Source organism: Falco biarmicus, chromosome 3 (assembly GCF_023638135.1).
Source record: "Falco biarmicus isolate bFalBia1 chromosome 3, bFalBia1.pri, whole genome shotgun sequence".
NCBI classification, from domain to species: Eukaryota; Metazoa; Chordata; class Aves; order Falconiformes; family Falconidae; genus Falco; species Falco biarmicus.
In genome coordinates this window covers 102735589-102746802 of record NC_079290.1, presented here as the reverse complement: position 1 = coordinate 102746802, position 11214 = coordinate 102735589, and the positions used below count along the sequence as shown (strand labels likewise).

Below are 11214 nucleotides of genomic sequence, written 5' to 3'. Positions count from 1 at the left end.
CCTTCGCAGCAGAGCAGCGGTGGGGATTCAGGGGGTAGGACCCATTGTACAGGTGGGATCCATCGCCCCCAGGCAGTTGTGGGAAGCCAGCCCCTCCCGCAGCCTGTGGGCAGCCCTCCGCTCGCCTCCAGCCCAACACAAATGGCTCTGGTACCGACCCCGAAGGCCACGGATGCAAAGCCTACCCTTAGAACCCACTAGTTTCAGAAATAGTTCCAGGAAGAGCAAAAGAAGCTTTTGTCCAAGCAATATAAACAGATGCAAGTACTTTGTTGCATGGTTAATAAGGTAGTTTGTTTCACTGCCTAAAATCCATCCAGAAGGCTCTTTTTAACCATCAGAATCACCCCTGACAAAAGCTTTTCTGCACAGACCTATAAGGACTATGCTGTAAGTTCAGAGCATTGTGGCTTTTTGGTTTTGCTTTGTTTCCCAAAAGGGTTGATGAAAACCATTTTCATAAACTGACAGCAACAACCATAACACACGTACAAAAACAAGATAGCAGTCTCATACAGGAAATATTTCTGCTTTCATTTTTATTTTATGAATACATATACAAGAGATGCTTAATCTTCCATTATCCAGGCTTAAAAGTAAACAGGTTTGGTTGGTTGGTTGGTTGTTTTTTTCCAAAATAGCTTAGAGAAGGAAAATAAAAATAAGGATAAAGGAGGTGCAACATATCCAACTCATACAGTTGAAAACCTTGCTAAAATTACTGCTGAAATAGGAACATGTGGAGGGTGCACCTCTGTGTGTGTGTGTGTATCGTCCTGTATCGTAAAAGCCTCACCCAAGGTATTTATGTATATGAATAAGAAAATGCTTTGGCATAACCAGAGATTCCTCCATGCACACTCTGTTGACATTTCTGAAATACTGAGATAATAAAATCTGAGAATTATATCATATATCATTTTCTCTCCTTGGCAGCAACATCTTTAAATGCAGGGGGAAAATGAAGAATAGTCTGTTGACAAGAGACTTTACTTCCATACAAAGATGGTTACATTAGCAGGATGCAGCAGGATGCAAACAGCTTCAAATAGAAGAGATGGAGATATATATTCATATATATATGTATATAAAGTAAAAATGCTTATTTTATATCAGAAAAGAAGATTTGTCAAGGTAACATAAAATGAACCACTCTAAGACTAGCTTCCAGCAAAACATTTTGCTTTATTGGATCTATTTTCTAGCTACAAGTCAAGCTGACATCTGTCAAGCTTTTTAACTTTTCATATGGCAGTCTATAAGAAATATTTCATGCAATGTCTACAACGCTAAATACAGGGTAAATAACTGGGATTAAACAGCTGAAGAATAACAGACCATTATAAGGACCGATAACAGCATATTATGTACAGATAGCCATATTATATTCTCATGTCTTCACAGTAATGTGCAAATGTGACAAATATGGCTTTCATTTTTTTTTTTCTAAAGAAAGTAAGACATAATTATACAGAATAATGTTTTAAAACGCTTCGGAGGATTTCACCTTGTGAAACCTGTTCCTCGCCACTGCATGAGGTGGAGCCACCCCAGCACGGGAGTAGTTCAGCGCTATTTCCAGGAGGGGGCACAGATTCCTAAGGCACAATATTAATGTTAAACATTGTTAATTTAAGTCATGCTATTTTATTGTAGTTTTGTTTTTATCTTTTTGGTTATATGAAATAATAAGTTGTTGCTAGTTATATAATAAGCGGTTGATTGTAAAAAATACAATGTTAAAGGCTACACTACATGCCTACCTGTAGCTCCAGAAACATTAGCTAATCTGAAAACACACTATACAGCGCTGCATATTAAACCCTTGCGGTTTTTTGGTAATATTCTTCTTCATACATGTAGCAGAGAGTTATAAGGCTTCTGCGGAATAATAACATTATAACTGAACAAATATTTTACACTCTTCCATAATGGTATTTACAGTTACTATAACTCATATTTTGTCATTTGGTAAATAACATGTATCTTGTATGCATCCTTCTTGCCTATCTAAAGTGCTTGCTTAACTGCATGAGGAAAGAAAATGCATACCTGCTTCAGGTGCAACAAACCCTCAAAAGAAGTAGCTGAAATACTTGTTGTGGATCTGAAATGCATTCTCAGAAATTGAAATTATTGCTAAATTCAGTGCCCTCACTAGGCAATCATCTATATTATTTGTCATATATAAATATATGCATATATACTAGTATGTATGTACATGCATACACATTCATCTATCATGTAAAAGATAGATTTCAATTTTTTGTCCATCAACCTTTTTTATTTTGTGCTATTCAACTCACTTGTGCTATGACTGAAGCTGGATTAAAATCAAAATCTTAACATGCTACTACTAACAATCCTATGATTCATTAGCACGTAATAAAGACAATATGCAAAAGAAAGCTGAGATGATGACAAATCAGGAGTCTTTTGAAATGCACTGAGAATAAGGCAATAGGCTGTACATTACAGCAGAGGAAAAGCTGAAGAAATTCTGGAATTCATCCCTGCTGGAGTAGGGATGGCTACCCCTACTTTGCTGCAGAGTCCTATGCTTTTTTCCAATATCACTCTCCAGAAGGCAAGCTCTATAGTTTCTGCACCTACCAACACTTTAATGGTAGCAAATTCAAAGCTTATTAAAAATGCCCTGATGCCACAACCTGGTAAAATAAGGCACTTCCAGGGCTGTATTCCAGCGGTGCCATGCCAAAAAAAGATTAGCACTGGGAAGAAGCACTCAGATTTTGCTGAGTTTCCTAGTTTTGTCCCATGAAATGCGCCGTCTCGGAGCGTCCTCTCTCCTCTTTCTGTTGAGATGATTTTCTTTAAAGGAGCTGTTTCATCAGCTGAAGTTGAGGAGCTACTTCTTTGTAAGCAAGAGGTAAATCTTCAGTTCCTGACATTCAGTAAGGTGGAAGATCAGAGTGTGGTACCAGGCAATGTCTTCAGTTTATTCGGTATCTCTCTACTTGGGCTGACACGCCAGCCAAGTCAAAAGTGAGGAGGGGGTTCATACTAGGTCCGTATTGAAAGCTATGAATGGACATTGGTACTGGAAAGGTCATTCCTTATAATTTCATTTACTGCAAAGAAAGAAGACAAGAGAAAAGGCACTGATTAGCATCCCATTGCTGCAGGAGGGTCTCTTCAGTCCACAGCCCCCCCAAACTTGCATCCACTCCTTGACAGCGTCAGTACAACTCTGGACAGTAAGCGTAACATCACAAGGTAGCTTGTACAGGCTGATCACAGTGCAAAACAGCAGGATTAACCAAGGTTATCGACATGCTAAATACTGTGTAAAACCAGGCATCACATGAACAACAGCATCCTGGATCCTCAATTGCATCAAACATATTTAACATTTCAAATGAATTACAGATAAAACATTTCATTTGCTCTTGAACCATCTCGGAAATGTAAAGCAAAAAGAACCGCAGGAAATCTTAGAATAATCTACCCCTTCCATAAAAAGAGCCGTTTGAAAAGTATGTCACCCCTGGCAATTACTGATGGCAGAGAGCTGCCCGCCACCGAACCTGGGTACGTGCAGGTGCAATGCCTACACAGAATGCAGCTTCACGTGCTGGTTTTTTCCACTGTGGGATGACAGCAGGGAGAAAGAAAAAGAAGAAGAGAAGAAACTGCTGTGTGCTTGCCCATTCCCTGGAGCTTATAGTGCGTGTGAACAGGCACCTCCTCCCGTGGTGACCGGCACAGGCGGACATGCAGCCTTCGCTCCTGCCCAGATGGGCAGGTGGGAGCGACAGGCCAGTTCAAACCCTTGGCAAGAGTCAAGAGGAAAGAATAAACAAGGTCCACTATCTCGGCATCGGCTGGTCAGACTGCATCTCCACTGATAAAAGTGCTGTTTTCTTTATTCACGAGCCGTCTTTCACTCTTCTCCCCCTCCCCTGCAGATGATCAAGCAATACAGTTTCCCACACTACAATTACGGCCGTTTATCAGCTTGTGATTTTTGGCAGATGGACAGGAAATGAGTGAGCCTGGCAAAGGCCATCCACGCTGGCCTACACAGCATCCCTCCGACTTCCACCCGCCTCCCTACAGCCACTGCCACCACCTGATTTACATGAAGATAGACGAAATGCCATCACTAGGGCTATCGCCACTCCAGAGTTTCCCCGACTTTGCTGGGAGTGGGAAACACATGCCCACGTCATGGAAGGACCACGGAAAAGCCCATGTTTCCCCTTCCTCATGGGCTGCTGTTCACAACCATTCAGATAACAAAACCTGTTTACTGGAAAAGACCAAACCTGTCTAAAGCCAACTTCCTGAAGCAATTAGTAGGGTTTGGGTTTTTTTGGTTGGCTTTTTTTTTCTCTTTTCTTTCTTTTTTTTTTTTTTTTCTGCAGACCTATTGCCTGTTTAGTAATTGCAGCACATGTATCAGTCAGGATTTGTGTCACAGGTCCTGGCCACTGAAAACCACTTCTGCCAATGGATACGCACACCGTACTTCAGAAAGGAAATATCAGTTGTGCTTGTAACTACCTATTTGTGGCAGCAAGCTAAGGGCGGTATGGAAATGAGATGTGAAGACAAAGCAGTTCTTTCTCTTGAGAGTGCTGTGGAGTTCATCTTCAAAATTACTGAACAGCAGAAACAAATGGCAGCAGCAAGCCCTGCTGTGTGGCACAGGCTGTCCTGCAACTCCAGCACTGCCCACAGTGCCACCCCACTCACAAGCTGCAAGGCTCTGGCAGCTTTCGGGACTGAGTCTCTGACTAGAATGCAAGCAGAGCACTTCTGCTTGGGATGATCTGTCCATGCTGCATTCGTAAAGATTGCTTCTTTGATAAGCTTCTCAAAGCAACGCTGGGTGTGCAGCAAAAACACACGGTGGTATCTTGGTGGTGAGCACAACAACAAAAGCAAATCCCCACCTGGGCCAGCCAGTGTCTTCGTTTCACTAACCCTCCCTCAAAGATTCTGTTATATCAAGTAAAATTAGAGATACTACTCAAGGCTATCTTTGGTCTTTGTACAGCTAGTTTGTGCTTAGAAACATTAAATAATAAATATTCACAGCCCTTCTGTAAAATGTGAACCTAAGTATCACCAGTATTTCACAGACAAGGACAGGGAGGTGGAAACACCAAGGAGCTCCCCATCTCAGTCAGGTATCTTGAATCTCAGACGGATGCTATAGCACGTGCTGAGCTACTCTTACTCGATTCATTCAGCAAAACTTTAAGAAGTAACATCCCCCAGCCCAACAGCCCATGCTTTCCCCTATTAAAGCGTTTAGTAAAAGTATTTCAGAAGCTATTTTTAAAAAAAGTATTTGATGACATGAGGTTCTAAGAGCCAAAGGTCCATCTCCAAAATTGGATTAGGTGCTCAGAGCTTCCCTTTCCAGCCACACTGGGTACCCTCAGCTGAATCCTCCATCACTCGAGTGCTGCAGGACATGTGGTCTACCCATGAGACAGAGTGACTTCTTTCAGCTGGGAGACCACCTGCCTTGGCTTAGCCCATGGGACCACCACAGTCCTTTGGCCAAACCCTCTCCAGCTCTCAGCAGCCAAGCCAACCTGTCCCCAGATGAAATTACTTAGCCTTTTGTTACCATCTCCAACAGGATACAGAGTAGACTTTCAGCTTTATTGCTCATTTTTATTACAGGTTAATTTCTTAACAGAAGCGGGCTTCTGCTGCTTGGATGAGTGGCAGTCAAGGCTGGTGTCCTCGTGTACCAGCATCTGACAGATGTTCAACTGCAGTCACCAGGGCAATGTCAGTGTGGATTTGGGAGACAACTGAACCTCAACCAATGCACATCCATTGCCCCTGGATCTCACAATCAAACAGGGCCAAAACCACCAGGAGGACGTTCAGCATCCCTCTCCCCCACGGTGGCCCAAGGATGGAGTGGCTTCGGCACAGGTTTTGTTTTGTTTCACTGTCGCTTGTTCCCCTTCACCCACTGCAGCATCAAAAATAATAAAAAAAATTCCCAATAACGCAGTGGGAAAACCTACAGAGAAGGACAGAGTTGCACACAGGTGGCCCAGGTGGGGCAATACATGATCCAGCAAAGTGGTCGGTCTTGTAGAGGTCGGCCGCCAGCAGACAGCACTGAAGACCAAGCTGAAAGGGGAAGTGCTGGGCACGGGCTTTCCTGCGCTGCCTGCCCTGGCACCCTGGCAGGGAGGAAAACCCTCCGGCAGGTGGGAACAGGGGAATCCAGGCTGCACGCACCTGAGGGCTGCACTGGGTGACGCTTACTGGCTTTGGCTGGAAGGATGCTCCCCGCTACCTCCAGCCGCACCATCCAGCGCTCCCATGAAGACTCTCCTCTCGCCCTCCAGGTCTGAGAGACGGATGTTGAGGGAAAGCTTGTTGGGGGGCGGGGGGAGAATGTAGTTTTGGTCCAGTCAAAGTGACATGAAAATACAGATCACGTTTCTCAAATAGTTACAAATGTCTTTAGCATCAACATTTCTTATTGCAAATTTCTGGAAAATTTGGTTCTTTTAATACTAAAAAACATTAACATTTTTGTTGCATGTTAGGCAATGTTTTAGTTTGGAACAAATGTAATGTTTTGGAATGTTTTGTTCGACCCACAACTGTGGTGGTTTTTTTCTTTTGGCAAGAAAACATCAAATTTTCTTGTTGTAGATTGAACTAAGATTGTCCTTCCCATCAATCAAAAATTATGTGACTGAAGTACGGCTCTGCTGAAGCATCCCGTATGTCCATCCATGCCAGTGTCGCATCTGCCACAACAGCCAGTGGCCATTTCTTTGGAAGGAGCGTAGGAACCAGGCACACCTCCGGGGATGCTTTCTCTAGGGTATCATTAGTTTGCCAGAGGGCTTCGTGAGCAAGAGGAGGTATGCATCCTTGTTTCTAGTGAACTTTGATGTATTTTGTCCCATGAAGTCTTCTAAGAACCTTCTGAACCTGCTTTGGCCTTCACGGTTTCCTGCAGCAACAGGTACAACAGTTTAAGGACGTTATGGCAGAAAAGTACTTCTTATTTTTTGTGTTTTAAATTTGTTTCCTGATAATTTCATTCATGCATCATGTGAACAACCTGACTGTTCCCTGTTCACCATCTCCCTTGCTGTCCATCACACTCCTTCCCCTTGTTATTCTCAGGGCTCCACCAGGTCCTGTAGGATCACAGCAGAACTCCTCAGAGAGGTGGGATACACTGCTTGCAGAGAAAGTAACAGGTATTTTCCTCCTAGTTCTCACCTTTGTAACAAAATATTTATTATATACTTGAGAAAAGTCAGGTGGTTGCTGTCTTGAATGCTCAAGTTTTGGCTTACAAACCGGTTACTACAAGGGGATTGTCTGAGCGCCACAGAACAGCAGTATTCAGTATTTTGGCTGGGGTTTGAGCTTCATTCCTGAAGCAAATGCTGGTCTTTGATTCCGCTGCTGCCTGGATATGTGTCCTTTCATGTCTGTAGCACCATTCCAGGAGTAGCTGTGTTTTGATGGAGCACAACATTTTTCACAGAAAGGTTGCAAAGGCTTTACATGCATTTTTAAAACAACATAACCTGAGTACTCAAAAAGTCCAACTTTATAGACAGGACAGAAAAGACCCAAGAAACTACCTGGCTTGCCCGAGGTCCTACATACAGCTTAGCAGCAGATCTGGAACATCACGCAAGTTGTTTAATTTTCAGTGCCTAGATTAGCACAGCTCTTCCCTTAGAGCAACAGGTTGATCCCTATCAGATTAAACAGCTGAGCACAATGGTTTACAGCACCTTTGTCATCAGATTTTTTTCATTGTTTTTCTGCTGGCTTTGGGGAGGGTGGCACTGTCGCTTTCATAGCTAACACCTACAGTTCCCCACAATGCCTTCCCCAAACTGATACTTTCCATTGTCATGTTCAGCTTTTCCACTGACAGAAAGTCAAAAAACTAATAGTGCTGAGAAATGCAGGTAACACGTGACCTCTCTACCTGTCAAGGCGTCTGAAAGAGGAACCTTTCCTTTGCTAAACAGCAGATGCCACGGCAGCAGGATGTGGTGAGCTGTTACACCACATTTTAGTTTAATAAGGAGTTTTTTTCTTCTTGTATTTAATTTTGCTTTAAAATGCCCTTGCAATGGAAATTTTTGCTTTGCTAATTAGCAAAATCAGTGTCTTACCGATGCAACAGTTTGGGTTCCTGCACAGAACAGGACAACCAGATCTATCTGAACAAATGTGGGTTCCATATATAGACGTGAACTTCATAGGAAATGGAATATTTTTAACATTTGGTGGCTGTACGTGGATTCCATCAACTGGCAAAACTTTACATTTCTGCAGATTTCTGCTCTCCTTGTATCTGACTACTAATACGGATAACACTGTGGCCTTCTGTTAACGAAACACCTGCCCTTCTGAGACCAAGTCCTGCCTTCCAGCCCAGACACCGGCCCCGCGCAGCTCAACGAGGTCCCAAGGTCAGCGGCGCGGGGAGGTGGCACGGTCAGCGCGCTGCCTGCCAGGGGAGCCTCAGGGGCTACAGATACCAGAGTCTGGGAGGCTTCACGCTCCTGAAGGCAAATGTTCCCAGCAGTCTGAAAGATGGAAGGTGAGCTGAGAGCCACAGTCAAACCCACCGTTACCAAAAGCCGAGTCTACGGTTTTGGGAGGGAGGGATGGCGCTTTGAAAATGTATCCCGTCTCCGTTCACTTTGTCAGCAGTGCCACCACGGCTCCGGGTTAAGCCAGTGCCTCTTCACACATGGCACCACAGGCTGCGCACGGCGACAACCGTCCTTCCACTGACTTCAGCCCGCTTCGGCAGCAGCGGAGAAAGGCCTGTACGAGGACGCCGAGCAGCGGAGCCATGAGCTGCTTTTACTTGCACCCCCTTCCAACTGTGTGCTTCTCTTTCACAAGCGAGCTTTGTGGCTCTCCACTCTACTTTTTTTGGGGTTTTGTTTTTAGTTTTTAATACACAGGTGAGGGGTGTGATAGAGTTGAAGCAAAAGGGCACTGAGAGGTTTTCCACAGAGCTGGCACCTTGTGACTCACTGGACATGTACCTGCCCCTGTTCCTGTGTACACAGTGTTGGCACTAGTTTGGTCCCTTCAGGATGCTTTTTGGTTTCCTTACCAACAGGAAGAGCCACACAGCATGTTCCCAGGCATCTAGGGCTTCAGGGTCACATCAAGGTTTTTTCCACAGCCAAGTAACCAACTTTTGCTTGTTACATCATGTCCACCTGCAGGCACTGGGGACCATTGTCTCTACCACAGAGCAGAACCAAAGCAGGAGGCTCAGATGCTCTCTCGATGGAAAGGAACAAAAGCAACCTGCTCTGACTGGTGCACATGTCATGGAAAATACAAGTAATACCAACTGCACCTTTCAAGCTACATGGGTGAAAAGCCTGTGTGAAACTATGCCTGGATCCTGCTGTGTCCTGACAATAATGCTTCACCTTTCAGGTGGGTGTAGCTGCCCAAGCAATGTGGTGCCATGTTTGGACACCACGTTTGGACTGTGTTTGACAGCAGTCAGACTGCATAGGTATCAAAGTCGAGCAATCTCCAGAAAAGAGCAGCAGTCCTGAAAGCAAACCTGCCTCAGTTTGGCTCATCATTTTTGCCTTCCAGCAGAATCCACGAGCTCAGGTCAAGCCTTATGTTGGTGCAACCACAGTGATATCCAGGGGAGGGATCTCTCCACATCCCTCATTCCAGAGCGTGGAGGTACCCCTCAGCGCGCTGTTTCCCGGGTCAGGCACAGCTCACTGCTTACAAACGGTACGGAGTGGGGACTGTGTCTCCCTCTCCGCTGGGTAGTTCTGACCACACCGTCACTACTCAGCACATGAACAGGGCAGGGAAACATAACTCTGGAGTGAGTTCACAAGTCTGACGCTGACACCACGCTACCTTGTAGAGTGCCTCGTAGCATGACGTTCACTTTGCTGTCTGTAATTACTGCCCTTGGATTTTTCCACTGGTGATGCCACATCTTGCTCCATCGGGCTCCTGTGCTCTCGCATGCCCTTCATTTCAGATGAAATGCCACACATTAGCATCACTGAAGAGGAATTCAAAGTCACAAATAAATGCAGAAGAAGCAGAAATACAGGAGGAAAAAATGCTTTCCCTTATCTCCACGTACAGATTTTATTTAAAGAGAGAAAACACTAAATATAGACACATACACAGCGAGTAAAGAAATGCAGCTCCTGGTATGACCTCCATCACATGAGTAAAATCTTGCAGTTTTTATCAGGGTACCTACTTCCTCACTACTAATAAGCAGCACTCCTCTCTGACATATGAAAGCTGTAACAAACAAATCACTGAAAATAGATAGGGCTGTCTCAGAGAAGTTCTTTTTTCAAAGCTAGTAAGTAATGTCCTGTGAATAATAAGAAAAAATCAGAAAATAGTGGTACAAATTCCTGAGGTGCCAGCCTGTAATGCGAAACTATAGATCACATTGAAGCTTACTGAATTAAAAACCAAACAAAACAAGTCTTGTGAAGCAATGGAAAGTATAACTTCACACGTTCCATAAAGAAGTCAGATCTTGTATTACCTCAGGTGTCCTGGATGCATTTAAACCTTAAACTTATTTTTATCTGTTTAACCATAATAAGCCACCACCACAGGGCATGCTATTTTTGGAGACAGCGAACAGGACAGTGGAGTGAGCGAGTGACAACAAGTAGCAGGCTTTAATAAAACACGATCCTCCCATACAGACGTCGCCTTGGCACGATGGATGGCGTTGTTGTGCGTGACAGCCATTACCCTGGTGGCACTTTCTACCTGCTCTACCTTCCACTTTATTTAGCCCAACAGCTCCAAATAATGTGGGATCCCCCACGGCGGCTGCGCTGCGGAGGGCTAATGGGAAAGGTTCCTCGCTGCGGTGCGATGACAGCAACGTGTGGCAATAATTTAACTGGGGCTTTTGACTAGGTGCCCAGACTAAATGAGTCCCATCCTATCGCACCAAAACTCCCGGGTCTGGATTTTTTTTGTCATCCCTCCCATGTGCAACACTGGAAACGCCCTGCATCTCTTGCTCTGCAAACACTTAGGGGTGAATTCCCCGGCTGCTGGGAATTAGCTCAGGAATCAGCAGAGCCGCAGTGATTCCCAGCATACTGGGGTCTAAACTCTGGTTTGTTTTTCCTCTCGGCCTGAGGATGGCTGCACTCAGCCTGGCTTAGCTTTTATACCAAA

The 11214-nt window shown here is 44.6% G+C and overlaps 1 protein-coding gene across 7 annotated transcripts in view; it reads right to left on the bottom strand.

Moving 5' to 3' along the window:
• Nucleotides 1-522: 522 nt before the first annotated feature.
• Nucleotides 523-11214, bottom strand: part of NFATC1 (nuclear factor of activated T cells 1) — a 111943-nt gene continuing 101251 nt past the window's right edge. For 3 of the 7 annotated variants that reach the window (XM_056331456.1, XM_056331459.1, XM_056331462.1), the window contains one exon: nucleotides 523-3092. In XM_056331456.1, coding sequence (XP_056187431.1) covers nucleotides 3043-3092 — 50 coding nt within the window. In that variant the 3' untranslated portion in view covers nucleotides 523-3042. Of the gene's footprint in view, nucleotides 3093-6581; nucleotides 6968-9903; nucleotides 10020-11214 lie in introns of those variants that run through there. The other 4 variants (XM_056331453.1, XM_056331457.1, XM_056331454.1 and 1 more) reach the window with 2 other exon arrangements.